The sequence below is a fragment of the Rattus norvegicus genome, chromosome 10 (assembly GCF_021556685.1).
Source record: "Rattus norvegicus strain SHRSP/BbbUtx chromosome 10, alternate assembly SHRSP_T2T, whole genome shotgun sequence".
NCBI lineage: Eukaryota > Metazoa > Chordata > Mammalia > Rodentia > Muridae > Rattus > Rattus norvegicus.
The window spans coordinates 112,017,464-112,044,839 of NC_141543.1; the positions used below are offsets into that span (position 1 = coordinate 112,017,464).

The window sequence follows — 27,376 nt, forward strand, 5'->3', positions numbered from 1 at the left end:
CTACCCTGGCTATCTATACCAGGCTGGCCTTGAAGTCAGAGAGGTGCCTGCCTCCGACTCCTGAGTGCTTGAATTAAAGTCGGGCACCATCACACTTGGTAAGGGCAGCTTTTAAACAACCAGGTACACTTATCATCGTGGGCATCTCAAAGGTCTGTCAAGTAACTGGCACCATCCTACACCTACAAACATCTGACATCCCTGGATACACAGGCTGTGAGGAACCACACCAGAAGTAAATATTACAGCTGTTCCTTAGCCAATCATATCCTGAAGAACTGGTACCAAGCAATCCTAAAATAAATAAGCACAGACTGTCTGTACTAGGCGGGAATGGAAACTTGGGTCTGGTTAGACTTGAGGTTAGCACAAAGGATGGGGTGCTAACCCCATCAACACCCATCAAAACCACATGCCAGGCTACGGGGGACCCACAGAAGCTTGATGGACCCTACATGTCCAATAGACAGCACAGCAGGTCAAACCAACAGGAAGAAACTAGAGAAACCTTGATAGTCAACAAAAAGTGATAAATAATATTGGCAACATCGAGAAGCTAAGTGAGAATGAATTGCTGACAAGCCTGGCCCATGGGCTCCAGAGGATTTAAGCACAGTTACCTACACTGCCTAGTAAAAAGGGGCCTCTAAGTGATCAATAACACCCAGAACAGGGCCTGACAGGACCTGTCAGATCAAGGGAGTGTGAAAAGGCAGTTTGGGGAATCAGACCAATGTTAGACAAAGATAAGACAAAGAGCTTACCTGTGTCTCACCCAGCACATCCCGGTTTTCAATAGGAAACGGATTTTGAGAAATAGAAAAAGTGTAAACTGGATCCTTGGGGAAGGTGGTTGTGATCTAAAGAACAACAGCAACAACAAGACTGTAACACAGAGCCAGAACGGGATATGCACTCCTGCCTATGCAAGAGTCTGGGCACCCAATCAGAGCTATTAGGTGTTGCAGTAAAAATAAAAGAGGGCAGAACGGTTCCTGCGCATACCCTGGCAGTTGCGCTCTCATTAGTTCCGGCTCCAGGGCCATTAGAACTAGCGCTAATTTATTGCAGTGGCTCCATGATGCCCCCAAATACTTTCTGACCTGCAGTCTGCGGGCTGTTCCAATGTAACACCCTGTCAGACCCCCCCACCCCCCAATTCACAGCTCTCTGGCTGGTTTCACTAAGCCAGGCATACACATCAATTCCATGGTGGGCCTGGTGCGTCCTGCCACCATACACACTCTTGAACTAATGACATAAACCTACAATAAGGTGTGTTGAAGGAGACTGTGTCATCCTCAAATAACAACCCTCAGACCCTGGGAACAACATAAACAGGTGTGTCTCTGCCTCCCCAGTGCTGGCACTAAAGGTGTGTGCAACCACTGCCCAGTAAGAATTTGTGCATCTGACTGGGCTCCCATGTAAGCAGCTCCTGGCTATTTAGAGCCTGCATGACACTAATTACAGCATATAGATACATACTGCAGTTCTTCCTGGTCAAATCAGGAACTACAGAACATCAAAAGGCAAGAGGCAGACTAAAGGCATAAAATTCTCAATACTATGCTTGGGGGCAAGTGTAGATCAGCCAGTAAGGACCTGAGAAATACCCGTGACCTCAAGAACCTCTAAGAGACCACTCCATGAGACACCCAGTTTTATAGGAAAGGTTAACAGTCATGGCAACTGTTTTCCTCCAAGGTGAGTAGGCAAATCTTTCCTTTGACTCCAGCATGTTTTAGTTAATGGCAGAGGACACTTTAAATCTATCACGTAATCAATAGAATAGTGGCCTCAGAGTCACTGGTGACATGTGCAGGAATCAATACAAACACAGGTTGTATTCCTGTTGGCAAAGGCCTCTTACCCACAAAAGCACCCAAGTGCGAGTTACCAGCACTTCTGTCTGACATAATTCTCTCTGCACATGACACTAGCATCATCAGGCCATACCCTGTCCAGGTATAGAGTAACTATTCTGACTCCTGTGGGGCTATTTCTAATGAATGAAAGAAAAAGTTGCTCTGGTCCCTGTGATCTGTTTTCTCCATTGGCAAAGGCAGCAGGCTATTTCTGGATTCAGCTCTGCCAAAGTCAGCACTCTCTAAGGAGGAGCTGAACCATCAGATGCAGAGATGCATGGCCCTTCATAGAGAAGTATCTGCAGCAGCAAGGCCAAGCATGTGGACTTGCGCCATGTTCTGGTCATAGGGCCTCAGGTCACTGTCTAAGAAACATGACTGGAGTATCCCCCACACAAGGCACTGAGTATGGCCCTGAGAGCAGCGTTCCAGTCAGGTTTGAACACTAAACAGGGAGTATAACCGCGCTGTGAGCAAAAGCTTGGGGATACTCTCAGGTCTCTTCTTTTAGGAAGTCACACACAGGAGCAAAAGGTAACTACAGAATATTTACTAGTATTTACCATCAATCCAGAGTTACTGTGGTACACACTTGTAATGCAGTTACTCAAGAGGCCAAAGCAGGAGATCCTCAGTTTGAGGGCTGCTGGGCAATAACCCTGCTCAGACTGTCCTGGGTTTATACTTTCACTGTGTGGAACAGCCATCTTGGGGCTTGGGAGATGACTCAGCCAAAACTCTGCTGTGATAAAGCTATCCTACTCTCAAATTTAACAGCAGCAGATATTCAGGGTGGAAGACTTATGGCCAGAAACAGGGAGATCTCTATAAATTTGAGGTCCTCTGTCAAAAAAAACAAAACAAAACAAAACAACAACAATCTCCCCCAAACAACAAATAAGCAAATGAAAACAACAAAAACCCAGCAGACAAGCTGTGGCTCACACCCCTATCTGAAGCCCTGAAGAGATCAAGGCCAGATTACAAGTTTGGGGCTGGTGAGGGCTACACAGCATGACCCTGTCTTACAAAGGGGTTTGGGGGAGCGAGAGGCAGACAGCCCTAGTCTGGAGAATGTGGACGCTATAGCAGTGCTGCTGAAAGGTATGGGAGGTGCTAGGGTGAAGAGTGGCTTAGGAAGCTCATTCTGAATCACGCTGGCTCCTCCATCAATCTGCTCTCATCTTAATTACACCCCAGGTAGTATAGAGACAGATGCCTTTATGGCCTAGGTAATAAATATGTTCTCAGGAACTGTCAATTGAAATGGAGCTTCAGTGCACTAGGCTCAGGGGATGCAACTGCTCCAAATCCAGTAATACTTTATTGCCTGAATCATATATTCACCCCAAGTCCAAATCCAGCCCAAGCAGATGCTCTGGCACAGCAGCAATGCAGGAAAGGAGCCACCTCCAACCCTCTGGACAGCACTGGGCAGGTAGTGAGACTCCAGCTGCTGTGAGTCACCAGGCTTTATCCTGGGGCTCTCACTGCCCTGTGGCCAGCAATGTGACTGTGTCTCTATGACCACCAAACTCCTCTCGACAGCCTGAGAGGTTGCAGCACAGCCAGCTCTTCGTACCTCCTAGAGCTCTATCCAGAAACAACGCTGGCCCTCCCTACTCACAAACACGAAGTTACAGATGTGTCCCAGGAAACTCTTGATGGAGTGGCCCCTAAGAGTACGACTGCTGTGCCAGGCAGGACAACATCTGCACCTCCTGGGCACTGGGCAGCTTCCAGCCAAGCCTAGATATACAGGACTGTTCAGATAGATACCCTTGGGACTCATCACTGCCTTCCAGAGGCCATAGGGCGGAACTGGAGGTAGGTGTCTTTTGTTTGTACTTTAGCATGAGAAAAGTTAATCCCAAGGTTGTTTAAACTGTGGAGTTTATGGAAACTTGGGATTTCATAATCAAGAAACAATCCTTGCGGCAGTGTGTGACTCAAATCTCCCTGGCTCCCTTCCTCGTGGCTATCACATCACCTAGGAGTCCTAGCCTTCATGGGGACTATGGTACCAGCCTGTTAAGTACTTACATCTATGATGAGATACTCCACAGGCAGGGGACGGGCCAGCTGGGTGATCTCATTGCCAAACTTGTCTATGTCCTGAAACAAGCAAAAGTCAGCAAGTGAAAGAAGGTGAAGCGACAGTGTGCCTTCCACAAGGTGGTGGTGGTTGCTATTATTATTATTTATTATTATTATTATTATTATTATTATTATTATATTATTATTATTACCACCACCACCACCACCACCACCACCACCACCACCACCACCACCACCACCACCACCACCATCTCTTCTTTTCAAAACAGGATCTCAGGAACTATATGGACCATGTTGGCACTGAACTTGTGGCAACCTGATTCTGCCTTGTTAGGGCTGGAATTACAAGTGCACATCTTTTTTTTTCCTTTTTTTCAGAGCTGAGGACCGAACCCAGGGCCTTGCGCTTACTAGGCAAGCGCTCTACTGCTGAGCTAAATCCCCAACCCCATAAATGCACATCTTTATGCCCTGTTCTCTTACACACTGTGATCTGGCCAGGAGTGATGGCACATGCCTTTAAATGCAGCACTTGGTAGGTCAGGTAAGAAGAGCTCTGAGTTTGAGGCCAGCTTGGTCTACATTAGTGAGGTCAAGGAATATATAGAGACCCGTCTCTAAAAGAAATGTATGTATTTTTGGAAGTATTTCCACATGTTGTATTTTAGAACTCTCTATTATGGCCCTGACCTTCCTGTCTGTTTCTGGGGGAACTTTGAAGAGGGACAGAGTAAGCATCACATCCCACCATGACCTGGCACCACCGATGGCTTAGAGCTGAAAACAGCCTGCAGGGTCCTCCACAGTCACTCAAAATCTCCTTCTTAAAAAGTTTTACAGGGGTTGGGGATTTAGCTCAGTGGTAGAGCGCTTACCTAGGAAGCGCAAGGCCCTGGGTTCGGTCCCCAGCTCCGAAAAAAAGAACCAAAAAAAAAAAAATTTTTTTACATTTCCGACAACTGGACTTTATAAAAACAGTACATACACAAAATAAAGAAATGTACAAAAAAGCATACACGTACATGTACACACACACACCACCACCAATATGTCAAATTCTAAACTTGCTTTGCTTTGTCAGATGCACAAAACATAAAGTTTAATTATGGGGAAAAGTGGCCAACATATGTTCATTAGTCATAAAATGACAATTAGATGTGATTTATGTCAAACATGCTGAGTTCAAACAGAGCTCTAGAAATAAATTCCTGAGACCTGATGCTCTTTATTAAAGAACTGCAAGGAGTAATTTTCTATTTCAATTATTACCTAACATTGTGTTGTACATAAATGTGTCAATAGTTTCTAATTATAGTTCCTTACATAAAAGTTTATTTATTGAGGACCTCAGACCCAAACTGTCTACCAACCATATGTCCCCAAGGTGTGCCATAAGACCACTCCCAACATATCCACACCTTTCAGGGACCCGAGGGAGCCAGGCTATCTTTTAAGATAATCATTGCAAGCTGTTCCCAAGTTAAGCTGGTCCTAAACTAGTCCCACTTCCTACAGAGATTTCAACAAAGACTTGCCCTCTGCCCTACCGAGAGATCTGGCCCAAGTACACACACACACACACACACACACACACACACACACACACACACACACACACACACACACACTCTCTGTATCAATCCATGCAGCATCTATGTGATGAGTGTGAGTTTAGTCACACACACACACACACACACACACACACACACACACACTCTGTATCAATCCATGCAGCATCTATGTGATGAGTGTGAGTTTAGTCCCTACTAGGATCTGCTTACTTCTGCTTACTTCCTGTGAGGGTCATGACCTTCCACTGACCCGGGAAAGTTCGTGTTTTTCCTTACACATGTGATCACAAGGTCAGGATGGCCTCCATGTTCTGTGCTTCTGCTTGTCTGACAGTGGTCCCAAAGATGTGGACTGACCCCCCACTGAGGTCTTGGGCCTCAGAAGAGACAGTTTTCTTGATGGAGACAGGGTGGGAGGTAGGAATCAAACCCAATCAAACTAAACCACCATTTCCAAAAATACATACTTGCCCCTACAAGAAATAACCTGCAACAACTCACACATAATTAGCCCATCTGGAATTCATCTTCAAATCTAATTAAGCTCTAATATGCAGAAACATTTTTCCAGCACCTGTTCACTTTAATTTTCCCCTCCAGGGAATTTTCTTGTTAAAAACCCCCACTCTTTCTTTGTGTTGTGCTATTCTTGTTCAAACTTAACTACCCAACTGTACCTTTCTGCTCACCACAAAAATAAAGGTGCTGTAGCTCCCATTTCTCCCTAGGGGAAAGAAAACAGGGTAACGTGTATCTCCAACCCGCCCCCCCCCCCCCAATGCCTTCACTCAAATGCTTTTGCCAGCCAATCCGTAGTCCTACACAAAATTTTAAAGGCAATTACTTTTTATAGGCCTTAGCAAATGTCAGACAGAATATACTAGAAGGAAGACATCTTAATTCTAAGTTTGACAGCTGCCAAAGTGTTAGCAGTTTTATCTACACCTGGATCAAGACACGGGAGAGGGAGATATTGTGGCCCCCAGTGCCTCGCTCCCTACTGCAGTCCATCTCCGCAAGCACTGGTGCCATAGTTGTGACATAAAAGAGACATAGATACTGATGTCTTTGTTATCCCGATCAACACAGGCTTTGAGGCTTGGTGAGTGACTCATTGACCAGTTGGTGTCACCCTGAGTTAGATGGATAGATGAAACCCTGGCATGTTGCTGTTCCATTAACAACTGGTAGGACAGGTAACTGGCAGCACTGATCCGGGAAGCACTCAGAACACAAGAGCTTGTAGAACAGGGAGCTCCTCTCACAGCACATAGCACAATCAGGAGGCAGACATAAGCCACAGACAACATAAGCAGCAGATGGTGCTTCTCAGGCACCTGCTAGGTTGCATTCTGCATGTCCTGGTGGTCTGTCTGCTCTTCCCAACTGCACGTGTCACAGGCAGGAACTGTCCTTGTCCCCAGTGCATGACAAATGATAGGCTGCTGTAATTGGCTAGCCCAGTAAGTACCAGAGAGTAGAGCCAGTGTGTATATCAGTGAGGGAAATTTTGGAGAACACAGGACTCATTTAATATAGGGTAGCATTTAACAGGTATCTTTAATACTGAGAATTCATCCTAAGTATTAAGTAGTAGTGTGCACAAGGAACTAGTTATAAGAGGACTGAATTCCTGCCTTGTCTCTTCTCTCACTGCACATACTCAGACCCAGAAAATGCTGGGTTAAACTAAACACTCTTACACATTTATGATTCCTGCATCACTAAGGTGGCTGGCCTGGCCTGGCTCCTAATTGTTCCTTTGTCATTACCGGCCTTGCCTCCCTAGCCTACTCCTAGCCCAACACCTAGAGGGATCTTTGTACAGTTTGTGCAGTGTCTTCTCTATTCAACCCAGTCACAGTGTCCATGGCACTGCACGTACCCTTCCCCATCTCTCATCCACGGCTTTTTGTGCTCCATATTAGAAATAGGCTGCTCCACACGGCTTTTTGTGCTCCATATTAGAAATAGGCTGCTACCTTGTCTGTAATGATCCTTCCCAGATCCATGGGCCAAGCTGTCGCTGCCTACTGAAACTCTACCCAGTTGAAAAACATCTTTCTCTACTACAACAGCCTCTAGAGTACAGGGAGACCACTGTACTCTCAGCTGATCCAAGACTCTGCAAACAAATGTCTGATAGTTCCGAGATGTTCCCTAAATGTAAGTGAATGTCAACCAAGAGTGTAGGGGTAATGCTGATACTAAAGTCCTGTTCCCCAATTGGTTTTTGATCCATTAATAAAGATGCCAGAGGCCAATGAGCTGGGTGGAATAGGTGGGACTTCTAGGTCCTGCAGGCAAGCTGGCAGCTGCAGGAGAGAAAGGAAAGGAGTTACTGCCATGCTTTGGAGGGAGAAAAGTCAACCAGTCATGTAAGCTCATGGCAGAGCAGTCATGGGTCATTTCTCCAGGCAGGAGGCTGGGACTGAAGGTGGCTGAGCAACTGAGGTTGAGGGCAGACAGTGCTGAGCTGGGTGTACTAGGAAGTGCACGGCAGCCATGGTAGGCTGGAGGCACACAGCAGTTGAGCCAAGAAGGCAAGTTGAAATTGAGCACTGTGTGTGTGTGTGTGTGTGTGTGTGTGTGTGTGTGTGTGTGTGTGTGTGTGTGTGTTTGTTTCATCTGCAGATCCAATATTCTCTGGATGGGGGGCTGGTAGAGTAGTATCACCTGTTCCTGGAGCACTAAGGCAGGGTAGGAAGAGCTACATGAAACAAAGAGGATGTCAGCAGAATAAAATAGATCAGTGGGCAGGTCAGTGTCACAGCCTGAGGCCAAAGAGTAAAAGCCAGCATTTGCTGTCTAAGGTGTTGTTATAACAGCAACAATTACTACCTAATCTAAGGTGGTAGAAGAATATTAGGCCAGTCCAACTGCTCATGGTCAGATCTCAGGTGGTACTCAGACAGGACACGTACCTCCTGAATCTGCTACCCTTCTGAAGTTAGAGTGCAAAGTGGGAACTTTGGGAAAGTGGAAAAACCATATAGTACAAACCTACAGCATTCTAAGCTGATCCCTTGGCTGAGCTCTAGGACTTGCTGGCTTAGTTCCGCTGAAAGAGATTGCTATAGAAAAGAAAACCAACCTTTTTGTTGTTGTTTTGACACAATGTCTTATTCTGTAGCCCTAGCTGGCCAGGAACTCACACAGGTGTGCCTCAACCTGCAGAGTGCTGAGATTAAAGGGCTTTTACCACCATACCTAGCTTGATATTTTAAAGTACTAAACAAAACCACCACATCACAACAACACAATGCCAGGCTCCTGCAAAGACATCTCACTGATATCTTTGCAGGAGTAGTTCCCTCAAATCCACTAAGTTGTGAACTATAGCCAGAAACCCAGAAAGCTTTATGCTATATAGACTCTATAAGGCACAAAGCTAAAGGGCTTTCTGCCCCAGGTCCTATGGGGAGGGAAGGAGAGGTGTCACTCTCACAGCAGGGGGGAAGATCCTCAAGTGCTTACGCTTTGTGCACCTTGTCCACGTGGGTCACCAGAGCACCAGAACAACCTAATGTACTGATAGGAAAGAAACACACAAAGAAACCTTGGCATGGAAACCAAGATAGACAGACATAGATAGAAGAAGGCTTGCCGGGGTTGGGGATTTAGCTCAGTGGTAGAGCGCTTGTCTAGCAAGCGCAAGGCCCTGGGTTCGGTCCCCAGCTCCGAAAAAAAAGAAAAAAAAAAAGAAAAAAAAAAAAGAAAAAAAAAAAAGAAGAAGGCTTGCCATGATGAATTCAGATCCAAGTACCTATTAAAAAGCCAGGTGCCTTGGCCCAAGCCTGTAATCCTAGCACAGATGACAGACACAGGAGCACTGTTGGGGACTCAGCTGACTGACTACATTGCTGAGCTCTAGGATCAGTAGGAGACCCTGTCCCAAATTAAATGCAGAATGAGAAGGAGACAGACATATTAGTGTCAAGCCCCCAAACATGGGTGGCATCTAGCTGTGCACGTACCCTTTCACACACGAGTTACACAAACACAAACATTCTAAAAGACATTAAAGCTCGCTACCTGTTTTGAAGACAGCATCTTACTGTATGGCTCTGGTTGGTCCTAGAATTCTATAAAGACCCTTCCCACTTTTAAAGGAAGACAATTTTGTGAACAAAATTTTAGAGAGCGAGTTGATATATCTGTCAAAACTGAAAAATCTCACGCATGACAATTCTAATTTGAAGACATATGTACCAAGTTGCAAGATGTGGCCAGTTGTAACAACAACCAGAAATAACTGAAGTATCAACCAGCACTCAACTAATGGTCACACTCAAATTAAAGTAAATCTATTTTTTTTTTTTTTTTGGTTCTTTTTTTCGGAGCTGGGGACCGAACCCAGGGCCTTGCGCTTCCTAGGCAAGCGCTCTACCACTGAGCTAAATCCCCAACCCCAGTAAATCTATTTTTTAAAAGTTGTTTTCTGGGGTTGGGGATTTAGCTCAGTGGTAGAGCGCTTGCCTAGCAAGCGCAAGGCCCTGGGTTCGGTCCCCAGCTCCAAAAAAAAGAATTAAAAAAAAAAAAAAAGTTGTTTTCTTAAACTAATTCCTATTTTCTACAGAAACAATGTGTGCACAATGAATATGAATATGTTTGGCCAGTTTCCAATGGTCCTTGCAGTTCAGGCAGCTGAGTGAAAGAAAACAACTCCTAGACCCTCACATCTGACTGTCCTGGGAATAAGCGGCCACAGCCAGACTCCTCAGGGACCCACTTTCTGTCCTCACACAGCCAGCCCATGCATCTTTACTGTTTTCTCTACAGCACACATGGGTCAGTGCACATCTAAGTCTACCAGCTTCCTGGCCAGGATTAGGAGTCTCTGCCCAATGCTCTTTCCTGCTTCCCTGCTGCACAGGATACAAACAACAGCATCTCTTACACTGCACACACAGGCTCCCAGCTCCCACATCCTGTGAGTCCAAGAAAAATACACATACAGATATGGACTCCAAGATGTTTATAAAACACAAGACACCAGGACAACATGCCATGTATCTGCTTTAAATTCTATATGGAGCTCTATCTGAACTTCTGAGTGTCTAAAATCTGACTCACAGGCAGAGGTCACTCAGGGCTCTACCATGGAAATGTGATTATTCAGTGTCTCTTTGCCATAATTTTTAGTTTTTATGACCACAGACAACACTGGCATAGATAAACACAGACTTAGGTAAATAATGGTTTTATTTATGCAGTGTATTTTAAAATCAGCCACAGAGTCCACAGGACAACTAACAGGACTGCTTCAAGGCTTGCTCTATAGTTCTCTTTGTCCAACTGATCCTTCTCTGAAACATAGGATGAACAGGCATCTCAACCTCATGGAGAAGCTCTTCTGCAAGTTCTCACAGACCAGATAAAGACATAAGAGTAACAGGATTGGGGTTGGGGATTTAGCTCAGTGGTAGAGCGCTTGCCTAGCCCTCAGCTCTGGGGAATAAAAAAAAAAAAAAAAAAAAAAAAAGACAAAAAGAGTAACAGGATTAAGGAAATACCAGTGTTCTCTTTCTTTAAAAAAAAAAAAAAAAAAAAGATGTGTATTTATTTATATGAGTACACGGTCACTTTCTTCAGACACACCAGAAGAGGTGAGCCATCTCTCCAGTCCCAGTGTTTTCTTTCTGAATGTAAAAATTATACAAGGAATCTTGGTTTTCTGTGCTTTTTTTTTTTTTTTTTAAGGTTTCCTGTTTGATAAAAGATACTTGAAAACTCATAGTGATGAAATCTTGACAGCATGCTCTTTAGGATTCAAAACAAGGCAAATGGGGAGGGGGTGGAAAAACTCTTGAAGGGGGGACAGAAAACGAGACAACATTTGGAATGTCAAGAAATGAAACAAACAAACAAATAAAGGACAACGTCTGGGTGTGGTGTGCACACCTGTGACCCCAATACTCAGGAGGCAGAGGCAGGCAGATCTTTTGTGAGTTGAGGCCAGCCTGGTCTACAATGTTTCAGGACAGCCAGGGCTCCACATAGAGACTCTGCCTCAAACAAAACAAAAGACAAAGACTGAGAATCATTGCCTCATGTTCATAAAGTCAGCACAGACAGGGGACTATGAATCAGGGACCAGCAACACAGTGAGGCCTGGCTCCAACCACATCCCCCAATAGGAGAGAAGAAGAAAAGAGAGAGATGAAGCTGGATGGTCACTGACACTGTTCAAGGATCTCAGCCATCACACAGAATGCAAAAATAAAACCACACCAGACACCCAAAGAGCTGCACCATAGACAGCACTGACAGAAAGTTTACCTATTTTCAACAAAACATTTTAAAGACAAAGGTAGCAAATGTTGATGTTTAGGCCAGAAGATGGTTCAGAGGATAAGGACCCTGGCAACCAAGCCTAATACATGAGTTCAACTCCTGGGTCTCTCATGGTGGAAGGAGAACTGACTCCCAGAAGCTGTCTTCCAACTTCTACACACATGCACATATGCATATGAATAAATGAACAAGTAAAGTGCTGTGAGCTGGTTTAAATAGAAATGGCCCCGCACAGATCACGTTTGAATGCTTAGCCTGTGAAGAGCACACTATTAAGATGTGTGACCTTGTTGGAGCAGGTGTGGCCTTGTTGGAAGAAGTATGTCATTGTGGGGGTGGGTTCTAAAGTCTCTTAAGTTCAAGCTTGGTCCAGTGTGGAACAAAGACTCCTGCTGTTGCCTTCAGATCAAGATGCAGAGCTCTAAGATCCTCCAGTGCCACCTTTCCCTGAACACTGCCATGCTTCCCTTCATGATGATAATGGACTGAACATCTAAAACTGTAAGCCAGACCAATTAAACATCCATTGTAAGAGATACCTTGGTCATAGTGTCACTTTACACCAATGAAACCTGAACTAAGAAACACTACTATTTTATATTTGTAGAAACATGAAGTAGTATTTAGGAGCGACCTCACAAGTTACATGGTGAGAGGTCCTCTAGGAAACATCCTAAAAGCCTCTGGAAGACAACAGAGCACAAGTCCAAGGAGGAGAAGGCAGTCTGATAGGTGACCATGGACCACACTGACCAAAGACAGTCTTGCTCCTAGGAAAAAGCAAGGAGCAGCAGTGCACAGCAGTCTAAGCAACAATGGCAAGGCAAGGTGCACAAAAGTAGCCAGCACAATACAGAATCGGGACCAGAATCACAGCATGGAGATCCTGAAAAGAAAAGTGCATGATAGGTTACATGGAAAAAAGAACTAACTAACTTCAATTTATTTTTTTTCTGAGCTGGGGACCGAACCCAGGCCTAAATCTGAGCTAAATCCCCAACCCCACTTCAATAGGTTCTGTTTATCATTTTCATTGCTAAAAATTAAAGGACAGGTGCCAACGCCTACTACCTTATGAGCTAAGACAATAAAGACCCGTGTGGACCAAAGGAAGCCTAGGCAGAGGGATCAATGACACTAAAATCAAAGCCCTCTCCCTTCTGTTCTCAGAAGAGGCCAGAGCAGAGATGAGTGTCTGGCAAACTGTCATCTATCCAGGCTGGAGCGACAAAGTTAAAGACATGGGGTGTACGTATGTGTATATATGTTAGAGCACATAGATGAGAGTCGGAGGGATCATCCGGAACAACGGGTCTGTAATAACTCAGGTGTCAGGCAGGCACAGCATCACACTCCTTTGCCTAATGACCGACGAGTCAGAGTGGCTATAAACCATCATGTGGGCACTGAGAATCTAACTTTAGTCTCTGCAAGAATAGCAAGTGCTTCTAATGGCTGAGCTATCCTTGTGATACCAGCAGCTTCTCCTCCATCCCCCGCCTTCATGTGTGTGTGCACAAACATGCGAGCACACGTGTAAACGTGTATGTGCGTACGAGTTAAAGAATCTAATGTAAGGCTAGTCTTGGCCTTTTTCTATGTAGCCCTTGAACTTTTAATCTTCCTTCTTCTACCTCTCCAGTTTGGGAATTACAGGAATATAACACACCAGGTTTAGCTTGGTGGTGGTGGTGGTAGTGTCTCCTTTAATCCCACACTGGGGAGGGGGAGGGGAAGGGGGGGGCAGAGGCCGAGGCAGAGGCAGAAAGATCTGTGAGGCCAGCCCAGTCTACAGAGTGAGTTTCAAGACAGCCATAGCTACACAGAGAAACCCTGTCTCGGAAAAAGAAACAAACAAACAAAAAAACCAAAAACCGTGCTTGCCTAGCAAGCACAAGGCCCTGGGTTCGGTCCCCAGCTCCGAAAACAAAAACAAAAACAAAAACAAAAACCCAAAAACCAAAAAAACAAAACAAAAAAAACCCAACTCCAACCACCACCACCACCACCACCACCACCACCACCACCACCACCACCACCACCACCACCACCACCACCACCATTCCCCCAACCCCGCAAAGACAGAGAAAGAAAGAAAAAACACGGGCTGGAGAGATGGCTCAGCGGTTAAGAGCACCCGACTACTCTTCCAGAGGTCCTGATTTCAAATCCCAGCACCCACATGGTGGCTCACAACCATCTATAATGGGATCTGATGCCCTCTTCTGGTGTGTCTGAAGAGAGCTACAGTGTACCTATAATAAATAAATAAATAAATAAATAAATAAATAAATAAATAAATAAATAAATCTTAAAAAAAAAAAAAGAAAGAAAGAAAAAACACACCAGGCTTATGTGCTTGGGGTGAAAGTAGACAAGAGACAAGCCTACTACCACTGAGTTACACTGTACTAGCCTGCTGTCCTCATCTATTATATCAGAGACTCCATAGTTCCTGTCACTGCTGGCAGGGAAGCAGAGGTAGGACAGCTGGGCTGCCCACCCACCCTGTAGGAACAGCAGTCTCAGATCTGATTTGCTTTTAGTAATAAAATAAGCCTTGGCCAGTCCACCATTGTTTCTCCCTGCCTCCGGAGTAAGTCCTCCAGTTTTCACCTAAGTGCCTACCGAGTATCAGGGGGGAATATCCACTCAAACCATATGTACATCAATCTCAGCTGAGCAAGAATAGTTTATGGAAAGCATACCATAATACTGGAAGTGTGGAACAACAAGAAGGAAAAACCTAACTGTGGTACCAGTCAGTCCTCAGGGCAGGCTTTTTATATGTAAGACCAGGTTTAAAGTTCAAAGGCGAGCAGTGAAGTGGTCTAACATTTTTGGCTATCTAGACAAAGTATTAGCAGCCAACCTTTAAGCTGATTGGTTCTGAGTGAGGTAAGAAGGGCAATGGACAGGTAGTGAACAGGGGAATTTCAGAACATTGAGATAACAGGGTACAAGTGATTCAACCATAACTTTTTGGCTTATTAGAAACATTCTTTATAGTGTCAGCTATAAATAATTACTTCTGGGAAGTAGAGTCTGAGAACCTGAACTTACTTTCACCTTGTGAGCTAAATGGAGACTGAATACAAAATGGCTACAGTTATGTTAAAAGGAGAGGCCTTGACAATAGATTCTAAGGTTGACAGTCCACCTCACAAAGCCCCTTTAGGCCTGGTCTCCTTGGCTTTGGAGCCACTGGAGACCTTGTTGGACTCTTGTTGCCTTGTTGGACTCTGGCATAGCTGAGCCTAGGGCATCCTTAACTAGGTAGAAGACATATATACAGGAAGGCAATACAACCATAGATGTAAAATAATTAAGTCAGAGGTATACACACACACACACACACACACACACACACACACACACACACACACACAAAGACTGCTCATCAGAAAAGTGTAGGGGTTGGGGATTTGGCTCAGCAGTAGAGTGCTTGCCTAGCAAGCGCAAGGCCCTGGGTTCGGTCCCCAGCTCCAAAAAAGAAAAAAAAAAAGTGTAATGGTAATTTTCCTGAGGACACAGGCTCACTACTCCTTAACCATGTTAATCTAGTTCCAGGGGACCCAAGACCCTCTTATTGCCTCCATGAAAATCAGGCACGAATGTGGTGCAGTCATACATACAGGCAGCAACACTATACTCACAAAATAAATAAACCTTATTTATACAATAAATAAATAAAAATAAAGACAAATCAGGTATGTCTCAGTGAGTAAGAAGTATTCTTAGTAGAGGACCTAAGTTCAGGGCCAAGAGCACACATGGTGGTTCACACACATCTGTAACTCCAGTTCCAGGGGATCTGATGTCCTATTCTGGTCTCCATGGGCAATGCACACATGCAGTATACAGACTTACATTTTATCTGTAAACTGCCCTGTGAAGTATGAGCTCACCAAGAGCTGGCTTTGGAAGTGGGGTTGCCACACCCCATTTCAGATACAAGCACATTTTCTCAAAGTGTTTTCTAAGGTTCTTTTGTTTAGGGATGTGTTGCCCCCAACTCTGTGACAGGAAACCAACAAAATGGCCCCAGAGTAAAGCCCTGGGGGCAGGATGTTAACTACTTCCAGGTGTTCACCCTTGATATATAAGTGCCTACAGCGGGAAAGAGATCAAAGTCCAGCTGTGGACAGACAGCTCCACTGGTTTGTACAGATGTTGTAAACACCGAGTTGATGCTCTCTCTGTCTGCTGCTATTTGTTCTTTTACTTGGAGGCCTCACAAGGAGATACTACGCTGCCCAGGAATTCTGCTCGTGAACTCCAGCTGAACTCGAGCAGGCTTCTCACTCAGTTTCTGCCAGATGCCTGTAAGCCTCTGTCTGACTTGTATTTCCTTCCTACCATTATTTGTTCCTTTTCTTGGAAGCCTACAACAAAAAATTGGGCAAGTGTAGCAAGCAGAACTCTAACAATGGTCCAAATAGCTCATCTTTACAAGCCAAAGTAAGCTGCGTGGTGAGACCTGATGTGCCACGCCCACACCCAACACATCTGGTTCCTTTTCTGGCTATACCCCACAACGCCATAGCCGAACACCACCAACACGGGTACATAACAAGCGGGGCTTTAAAATACAATGGATGGCACAGATGTCACACTCCAAAACACAGCAAGATCACAGGAGTCAAAGAAAGATTCAAATTACCCTACACACACACACACACACACACACACACACACACACACACACACACACACACATACATACATATAAACACATGCATACAAACACATATACACACACAAATACATACACACACATATACACACACATACACATACTTACACATATAAACACACACACAAATACACACACACACACACACACACACACACACACACACACACTTGTTCTGCTTTATTTTTACCTTGTAAAACACGTCAGGAACATATTGTTCACTGCTGGACTCCTTGGCATAGCCGAGCTCAGGGGCATCCTTACAAGGTAGAAGACACTCATCTCGGACCAGTGCCATGCACTGATTGGATACCTGGTACCCTTCAAAGTGAACCTGGTTATCAGGACCACCTGTAAGAGAAAAACCATTTAAGAGCATCTACCAAAAAATAATCAGAAACATTCTAAGTCACCTATCCTCAAACCACTAGTAAGCAAAGACTCAAGAATATGCTGGGTAACCCCGAGGGTGGCTCTAGCCCTACAGACAGAGGGCGCTGTGTGTGTGTGTGTGTGTGTGTGTGTGTGTGTGTGTGTGTCACACACACGCACGTGCGTACATTCATGCATGCATTAGGTTTGGACACAAAAGTGGAAGGACAGACACTGAGGTCAAGAACAACACCAGATTCCTTGGCAGGCAGGAGGCTGGCATGTACAGGTATGGGTAACAACACAGGTGCTATATGGGGCTGGGTTGCAGAGTTCTTGTCTAGCATAATAGAGCCCTAGGTTCAATCTCCAGCATAAATCAGGCATAGTGGTAAATGCCTATAATCTTAAGCTCTTGGGAGATGGAGGCAGGAGGATCAGAAATTCAAGGTCAACCTCTACTGCACAACAAATTCAAGGTCAGCTTAGGTTTCATGACAACATCTCAAAAAGAAAAGGAGAAAAAAAAAAAAAAAAGAGGCTCAGCCATGTATGTCTAGACTGGCCTGAATTTGAGACCTACAACCTACCCAAAAAAGAGGGAACTGATTCCACATGTATCATGGCACTCCTATGTGCCCCTCCACTCTCTGCAAGTAACAGAAAAGAGAAAGCTAACACGCAGACCAAACACGCATCTCCAGATTACAAAAACCTAAATCTCATATGCGAATGCCAGGACACTGCCCAGACCAATAGTAATGGGTGCCCAAGAGTGTTCACAGGTCTCCACGCTAATGACATGTACACCATCCTGTAGTGTGTCCCTTCCCAAGCCATCCATAAAGACCTAACATTAAGGAAGCTGGAGAGACAGGCCACTAAGGCCCCTATCGCCTTCCTAAAGTTGATCCCTAGAATCCACATGACAAGCTGTCCTGGGACCTCTGCATTCATTTTATAGGACATGTTCATGTTCATATGTGTGCCCACAACACACAAAGGTAGACACACAAAATAAATACAAATGTAACAAAATTACATATTTGTGATATTGTAATTTATAACTTACTGTGATTTTTAAATAAAGAAAACAGTAAGGACAAAGTCAGTATAAACAGCTATTTCGGAGAGAGGACCCTGAAGTTAGGGGGTTGAGGATGGGGCAGGTACAGCATAAGTCGGTGTAATCCCAGAATCAGGGCTGCACAAGGGTAACGCCAATGTTCCCTGCTCCTTTATAGCTTTACAGACTTAAGCTCCCTGTCGCTATTTCAGTCTGCAAAAGTTCCAAATAAGGGAAGAGACTCAGTCAATCTGGTTTTCAAATACATATCTGACCCAGACCCGAGAAACACGATCAAAAAAAAAGTAGAAGACAAAGGTAAAAGTTAGCCCATAAGCCATTCATCTTCATGCCCAGAAGGCCAACAGCAAGGTGCTGAGAGTCCTGTTCAGTCTAGCCCTTTCTCTTTCCTCACCACAGACCACCATTTCCAGTCATCAGCACAGCCGGGTTTAGCTGTGCAGCCTATCTGGTAACACACAGAAGGCCCCACACCTGAGCTCTCTGGCTCAGAGTGCAGACACCAAAGCTGGAGACGTGCAGGATCGCACATGAGCACAACTGCTTACTATTTCCCCGGGGCACTACAAACCAGGAATGGGCTTCAGATCAGTCATTTAAGTGTGACAGGCCATTAGGAAAAGAAAACCCTGTGAAAAGAGGATGGTGAGTAGTTCCTATAAATATAACATTGCTAAAAAGAAAAGCATCAGAAACTAGGCTTGGTGATACATATTTCTAACTCCAGTACTTGTAAGTGGGAACAAGAGGATCCGGAGTTTAAGGCTAGCCTGAATGACATTAGACCCTTCCCTCTCCACACTATCACCCCTAAATTTCAGAATATCCAGAAAGTCTGAGGCCCTGAGTTCAATCCCCAATATCACAGAGGAGGGATGGCGAGTGATATTGGTTCACACAGAGTCTGTGACAGCAGCTTGGGCTGCACACATGGCTTTGCCAAGTGAAGAAGAAACACGCACACACCCACATGGTTTCATCTTTCAGGAAACCTCATAAAGGCTAAGTAAGACGTTGAGGAGTCTTGGCAAGGTAACTTTCACTTCCTCTGCAAAGCGCCTGCTAGAAAGACTGCACACAAAATGGAGCACGTGCTGGAAAGTAGCAGTGACATAAAGAACCAAGCTCTCAAAACTGGGGGCTCCAGAAAATCATTTTTACAACCCAAGAGCCAAGCAGATAACCAATGAGGAAGACCCCACATGGAATACTGCATTCACCTGAGCAAACCACTGTACATATCTGAGCCAGAAAAGCTGTGAAAAAACAGGGAGAGCCTGGAGGCAAAGGCCTTGGTGATCAGAAAGTACTGAGCTCAGCACAAGAGGCACCAACTAGGAGGTAAACAAGCAGGTTAGCAACCTCCTCTCCAGTAAGAGGTGGGACTGTGGCAAGTCCATTTCACAGAACCTTTACAGGGTTCCCACTTGTCCTTAACCAAAGATCCTACATGAAGGAGAAGTAGCACACACGGAGTGAGACTACCGGTATCTGAGGTGTGGTAGCTAAGACCTAGGACTGAGATCTGCCATTCTTCAGCCAGTGCCCCATCTGGAGAGGAAGATGATGAGACCAAGCACCAAAGGGAGGATTCACTGTTCAGGCAAAGCAGGCTGACTACTCATCTAAGTGTAACCAAGGTCAGTCATTACCTCACAGTTCCAGATCCTTAAGAGTCGATTCTGGATGTAAAAGTCTCACAGATGACCTCATTTCCAAGTGCTCAACAAGCAGTGTGACTCAGTAACTGAAGGTGGCAGTCTCAAGATGTAAACTACTTACAACTCTAAAAATGTGCCTGCCAGTTCTTCTGGCCCATGGGACAATTTCCCCATAGAAACAGTAACTTTAAAAGGTTGGATTACTATGGGAGCCCACAGGAGCCCAAAACAGCCATTCTCAGTAATGGTGACAGTTCTGGAAGGCTGTGAAGGTGTTTTGGCTGTTTCAATAAGGGGCACTGCCAGCTTCTGTGGGATGCTGAAGATGCTTGGGCATCCTGCCAGCTGAGAAGTGCTCCACAGTCCCACCCCTGCACATTCATGTGTGCAAACTCCCTATCTATTATGATCCAAAGTTAGGATCAATGTTACTTCATAAAACACCACAAAAGCACACATACATGTGAGGTCTCCAGGACCACAAAATTGTGAAGGAAGCAACAAGATAAAGCATGAAGCATCCCAGGGGCCATCACCCTAACCATCGGGATATGGTTATGTCGGATATGCTGTCAAACCCCATGTGTATCCTGCCCACACAAGTTGCCTGACATCTGTCATTGTGTCAGTGCCGTCTGTCCTATCTACTCACAAGGAAGGACTCTCTGGGGTCCTTAATCCTAACCAAAACCTCCACTCACTCCCGATAACACTCAACTCCAGCAAAACTGTAGGACGGTATGTCACCAATCTGTATGTGCAATAACTAGCATGCTCCCATCATCAACATGCAAACAGATTACATACAACATACAAACAGAACAAACATACCACCAGGGCCTCTCACTCCTCAAAGGACGTTCACTCAAAAAGGGGGTGATACTTCTCAATCTAAAGAGGCCATAACCTCTTAGGAAAAGGCAAGCTTACTACCCTTTAGCAAGGCTTAAAAAACCTGAGTCTCTTGAAACAGAAACCCACTGACAGCAGGGAGCTGACCTAGGTCCCTGTATTAAGGCAGTATGGATTAGTATGGATTCTCAAAGGGCCACGAGGAAGGAAGTGTGAACTAGGAGCATGAGTGCAGACTGTGTGTGAACTGGCAGGGACACTATTATAAGAACCAGAAAGTAGGGGCTGGAGAGATGGCTCAGCGGTAAGAGCATGGACCGCTCTTTCAGAGGTCCTGAGTTCAATTCCCAGCAACCACATGGTGGCTCACAGCCATCTGTCATGGGATCTGATGCCCTCTTCTGGCATGCAGGTGTACACAGAGCATTCATATACATAAAATAAATAAATCTTTAAAAAAGGGGGGGGGGGGCTGGAGAAATGGCTCAGTGGTTAAGGGTACTGACTGCTCTTCCAGCCATCTCTCGAAGCCATCTGTAATGGGATCCGGTGCCCTCTTCTGGTGTGTCTGAAGAGAGCAACAGTGTACTCATATACATTAAATAAATAAAGAAAAAAAAAAAGAGAGAGGAAATGTTTTGAGGATGGCAGCCACATTCTTATGTCAAATGTACATGAATCCTGAAAACAAAGTCTCTCTTTTTACAGTTATTTCTAGTTGCTAAAAAGAGTTACCCTAGGCTTGTGATGAGAACACTAAACCTGAGGATAGCCATGGAGAAGCCCTGACTTGGCCCCAGTCCGTAGGTGATGCTAAACCCAGAATTTTTACCATAAAACAAAAGGAAGAATCTGTGTGTTCAAAGTGTATTAAGAAGTACATTGTGCCAGGCACTAGTGACACACACACACACATCTAACCCCAGGCACTAGTGACACACACACACATCTAACCCCAGGCACTAGTGACACACACACACACATCTAACCCCAGGCACTAGTGACACACACACACATCTAACCCCAGGCACTAGTGACACACACACACATCTAACCCCAGGCACTAGTGACACACACACACATCTAACCCCAGGCACTAGTGACACACACACACATCTAACCCCAGGCACTAGTGACACACACACACATCTAACCCCAGGCACTAGTGACACACACACATCTAACCCCAGGCACTAGTGACACACACACACGTCTAACCCCAGGCACTAGTGACACACACACACCTAACCCCAGGCACTAGTGACACACACACACATCTAACCCCAGGCACTAGTGACACACACACACATCTAACCCCAGGCACTAGTGACACACACACACATCTAACCCCAGGCACTAGTGACACACACACACATCTAACCCCAGCACCTGAGAAGCAGAGGCAGGCAGTTCAAGTTCAGCCTGAATTGAAGGCCAGCCTGGTTTACAAAGCAAGTTCCAGGACAGCCAGAGCTACACAGAGAAACTCTGTCTTGAAAAAACTAACACACACACACACACACACACACACACACACACACACACACACACACACACAAGAGGAAGCTTATCATAACAAAGTTGGGGATGAAAAGCTGCTGCAAGGAAGAATAAACACATTAATGGGCAGTAGTATGTGACATTTCTGCCCCATTTATACCTGTGGCCACTGCAGTAACAAACTTGGATCCAAAATGACCATCCGGAGAGAGCCGGCAAATGTTGGGGTGCTTGTTTTGAAAGTCTCCTGCAGTGATGCATTCTTCTGAACTCAGGAAATAGGTGTCCTAAGCCAAGAGAGGCGGTACATCAAATTTTACAGCATGTGTCAAAACAAGCTTCTATTTCTTCTGAAGAAAATATTAAGAGTTGAGCCAGCAGAATGACTCACCAGGTAAAGATGGTTGCCGCTAAGACTGACTGACCTGAATTTAATCCCTAGTAGTTCCCTGACGATGGAAGAAGAGAAACAACTACAAGCTGTTCTCTGACCTCCACTTGTGTGCTATGGCACATGTGTGCACACAGGCACAACAAATATAATTATTTTTTAAAAAAAGAAGAAGAAGAAGAAGAAGAGCTTCTAATGCCAATAACTTAAGAGCAAATAGAAGTGGATTTCTGTGAGTTTGAGGCCAACTTGGTCTATCTAGTGAGTGTCAGGACAGTAAGGCTGAGATCCTTAAATAAATAAATAAATAAATAAATAAATAAATAAATAAATAAGCAAGCAAGCAAGCAAGCAAGCTACAATGCCTCAAAAATCACACTGAGACAAATACCTGCAATTCCTAGCTAGCAGGGACACCTGTAAAAACCCAACCAAAGTAGGAGGGCAGAAAGCCTTGGGCACCACTCCCATAGGCCTCAAGTGGAGATGAGTGGGATCTGCTCTGCTGGACATTCAGCAGGGTGAGCCTTGACTAACAAGACTGTCTTCAAAGTTATCTGCAAGCTGTGCAGAGACTGAGAGGTCCAAGTCAGCACTACCTGAGTGAGGTTTCAGGCCAAGCCACATTCCTGTCTCCGTCTCACCTTATTCCGACTGTATCGGACTGTACCCTTTCGGGTATCTTCTGAGACAAGGTCCGTGAATATCCATCCAACCTTAATGGAAAAGGAAAGCATCTTTTGAGTATCTCCATACAACAGATGGCTTCTGTACAGGGAGCATAAAAGCAGTGCCCTTCAGACAACCCTTCCAGCTCCTGAGCCAAGTACAGCTGAGAGCACAGTTCCTCAGCCCTGCTGCCAGTGAGGAGCCAGCACCTTCTGCTGGTGCTGTGATGACAAACATTCATCTGTCAAACAGACTCTGCTTAGACCACTCAAGCCTGTACTTTATTAGAAGTCAGAACATTTGTGATTGAGACCAACAGGATGAGGCAAGGAGTTTATGCTCCAAAAAGAAGACAGACAAGAAGTGAGCAGTATGGTTTCCTGGGGTGGGTCTTCCACAAGGAAGAAACAGTGTCTCTTGACAGAGGCATCGAAGATGAAAGGAGTGTTACAACAGAGGTATTGGCTTGCCACAGCTGAGGGCCTGTGCTCTAAAGCTGTAACACCGGGGCTCCCTAACGGCCAATCCTACAGTTCACGAGCTGTGCAGCCCCTGTATTCTATCTCTGCTCACCTCCACTCAGCATCAGCACAGTGAGAGGCTGTCAGACTGGAACTAGAAGACAAACAAAGCAACCACCACTTCCACCCTTGGGAAAACGGACAGATGGCCACCACTCTCTCCACAAGCCTGAGACTCAGCTCATCAAACCACCATCTACACATAAGTCTGGTACACTATGGGTCACTACTTCTCTAACAAAGCTCAGATAGCACAAACCAAAAAGGATGGTACCACAGAAAGCAAGTGCAGAGGAAACATTCAGTCCAAACCAGGCCGAGGGAAAAGCAGCAAGGAGCGAAGGTTTTGAGAAAGTAACTTACACAACTTTAGATTTTATTTTACATGGCTATGATGTTACAAAGCATAAATCAGCAACACACAGTCTAACACTGGGCCACTTTTTCCCCTGAAAAGAACTTCCGGAATTTGCACTAGAGTATGACCAACACTGAGATGCTAGCTCCACAACCTGAAGGGTATTTCTACCTCGACAAGGTAAAAGAAACCATGCTGTGACTTTCCCAGTCATGTTTCTAGGTCTTCCTGTCTACCTACAGAGAGGGAAGATGGAGTGTTCCACACAGGTCATTCCTCTCTGTTTAAATAAAGGACAAAACTTACATGGTTAGCAATACTGAACTTCTGCAATGTGTTCAAACTCATGGTTCAATGAGCCTGTACCCTAACAAGGCAGGGATGGTAGCAAAAGTCTGTAATCCTCACAGTGGGAGGCTGAGGCAGGAGGATTTAAGTTTAGACCAGTGTGAGCTACAAAATGACATGTCTTTAAAACAAAAACCACAACCTACCATTCCTAGGACACTTTGTCAAGGTTGTGAAACAAACCACAGCAATGGACTAAAAGGACTCTCTCTTATCTGCTAACTGTCCCAGAGACCAAGATAACTGCAGGGTCAGAGACCTATATTATATACAGAAGCCCAATGCTGACCAGAAAGAATACTAGCACCAAGTAAAGCAAGCCATTGAGTAGCAAATTCTCCGATAAAGTGCAAAGTGGCAGCTGTCTTTAGGAACTACAGCTACCAAGGTGAAAAGCTATGTCCTCATACCTACTGGGTCTTTAAAAATAATAAAGTCTTGCTCTATGTACCAAGCTAGCCTTGAACTCTTGATCATCCTGCCTCAATGAGCAGAGTGTAGGTGGGGAGAGGTGATGACAGGGTTAACACATGTGTGCCTAACACTCAACTTTGTATTTATACTTGAGATGTTCTCACGTCACTCCAAGTCAGGGAACCATCAAAGCACCAATGAGCACAACTGAGGCTCCAAAGGGGCCAAACCCACACTTGATCTTGTCAGCTAAGGGGTTGGTCCCAGAGCAGACTTAGCCACTCCATCTGTCTGGATTTCCCCAGCATGGAGCTCAGGCTTCCCCTAAAGGTCACCTGGCTGACAGAGGCCTCATACCTTCCTCAGGCCAAGTTTGGAGGCAATCTCGTCAACCACCTCAGCTTTTGGATCTTCCAGAAGCTCCAGGCTGTTCTGTGTACCAATCTGCATGGAACCACAGATAGGAAACAGTTAGAAGGGAAACCTGGGAAGAATGGTTCCTCTACCCCCTCTTCTACACTTCCACCCACCAGTTTCAACACTGCTCAAGATATCTACAGCTACAAACACAAAGGGGCCCAAAGGAAGGCTGCCTCTGCTGCTTGCCTGAAAGCTGCCTTCACCTGGGGAATGGAGCTGCTTTCAGAACCTCCATGAGTAGGTAATTCTGCTCTAGACAGCCTGGCTGGCAGGCAGACATTTCAGAACCACTTTGGTGTATGCCCTGCCACTGTAAAGACGACAGTTGGTTCTACAGACAAGACACTGAGTCAACAGACTTTATGTTTGCTGGATTCACCAGATAGAAAACACGAATCCTTTGAGAACATAGGTCATATACCAACCTCGGGGGCAAAGATAAATACTTACCCAATAACAAGGTGGCAAGAGCTGACTTGGAATGGGTACACGGTCTTAAGAGGTCAAGGATTTCAGCCTCTGGGACCCACAACATGGGGACATTAATACAATGATAAGTCAGAATGCCACAAGTTTCTATTCTTTCCACCAAAACATGGATCTGTATGGTTTTTTGGTTTTGGGAGGAGGGGAGGCAGGGAGGATTTTTAAGATAGCCCGTTGTTATGTGGCTATGTCTGGCCTCAAAGTCACTGTATAGACTAAGCTGGCCTCAAGTCTGCAATGATCCCCTAACTCTATCTCCTTAGTGTTAGGACCACTGGTGCTGCCACATCCTGCCTTTTTTTTAAAGACAGTGTCTCAGTTTTTAATTGAGTCTGGACTCAGATTTACAATGAAGCACGGCTGACCTTAACCTTCAATCTCCTACCTTGGCCTCCCAGATGCTGGAATCTAAGGGGAGAGGACCCACACTGGGCTTCAGTTATAAACTCTTAAAAAAAAAAAAGATTTATTTATTTATTTATTATATATAAATACACTGTAGCTATCTTCAAATACGTCAGAAGAGGGCACCAGACTTAATCACAGATGGTTGTGAGCCACCATGTGGTTGCTGGGATTTGAACTCAGGACCTCTGGAAAAGCAGTCAGTGCTCTTAACCACTGAGTCATCTCTCCATCTCCCCCACCCCCTTAAAATAATTCTATTGTAACTGCTCCACTCCATGAGAGAGATCTACAAAACTGAGCTGAGGCTCTGTGTTAGCACTTGAATCAGAGAGCACTCCACAATCCAAGTTCTGACAGAATGAGTGGTTTCTCTGTAGGGTCTCAGTTACCATTGACCACATCTTTGTAAAGAAAGCAACAGAAAAGACTTCTACAATCTCACACATCTCTATAAAAATGCCAAAATGTCAAAGTGGGGTGGCATGCATAGAAAATCCTTGTAACAAAGGCAGGGATGACACAAGCTTCTGCAGAAGCCATATACTGTGCTCCTACTGTCATGTCTGCAGACCCTGAAATGTGCCCCAGGGTAACATGGGGCCCTGGGTCAGATGATCTAAGAAGCCAGCAGAGTGAGAGGTGCAAAGTGACTAGAATAATGAAGTGAAAAGGCGTGACTGGTGAGGGTGAGGTGTGCCCCAGGTCTGGTGACCTGAGCCAGGTTCCTGGATGAGCCAGGTTCCTGGAACCCATGTGGTGGAGAGAGAGCTGATGGCAGGAGTTTCCTGACCTCCACTCACGCACTGTGTCATGTACACACACACACAGACCTAGAGACACAAATACACTTTAAAGAAGAAAAGAAAAGGCTGATTTCTGTCCCTATATATGTTTCCTTTCAGAAGTCAAACTTGTTTTATTCCGTTCAAAGTCTCATATATGCTAAGCTGGCTTCCAACTTGCTAGGTAGCTAAGGATGATCTTGAAGTTCCTTTTTTTTTTTTTGGACATAGGGTTATTGGGTTTTTATGTGTAGCCCTGGCTGTCCCAGAACTAGCTCTGTAGAGCAGGTTGGCATCAAACCCACTGCTTCTGCCTCCTGGGTGCTGAGATTAAAGGTGTGCACTGCCACTGCCCAACTATCTTAAACTTCGGATCTTCTTGCCTTCATCTCTCCGATGCTGGGACTACAGGCATATGCACCACACACATTATAAAATGGAAGGGATTGAACCCTCAACTTTGTGAATGCTAAGGCCAGCCCTAGGGGCTGAGATCTTACTCTCCAATCATTTTTGAAATAATTATCACATACACGTGTGTAATGTGCGCATGCCCAAGAGAGTAGTACATTAAGAGATAGAAAAGCTGGGATTGGGAATTTAGATCAGTGGTAGAG

At 45.1% G+C, this 27,376-nt stretch overlaps 1 protein-coding gene across 2 annotated transcripts in view; it reads right to left on the bottom strand.

Moving 5' to 3' along the window:
* The window catches only part of Nploc4 (NPL4 homolog, ubiquitin recognition factor), a 55,527-nt gene that overhangs the window by 4,480 nt on the left and 23,671 nt on the right, over positions 1 to 27,376 (bottom strand). The window contains 6 exon segments of one of the 2 annotated variants that reach the window (NM_080577.2): positions 765 to 860; positions 3,912 to 3,983; positions 16,681 to 16,841; positions 22,123 to 22,249; positions 22,998 to 23,069; positions 25,021 to 25,107. In NM_080577.2, the coding sequence (NP_542144.1) occupies positions 765 to 860; positions 3,912 to 3,983; positions 16,681 to 16,841; positions 22,123 to 22,249; positions 22,998 to 23,069; positions 25,021 to 25,107 (615 nt within the window). 2 annotated transcript variants of the gene reach the window in all.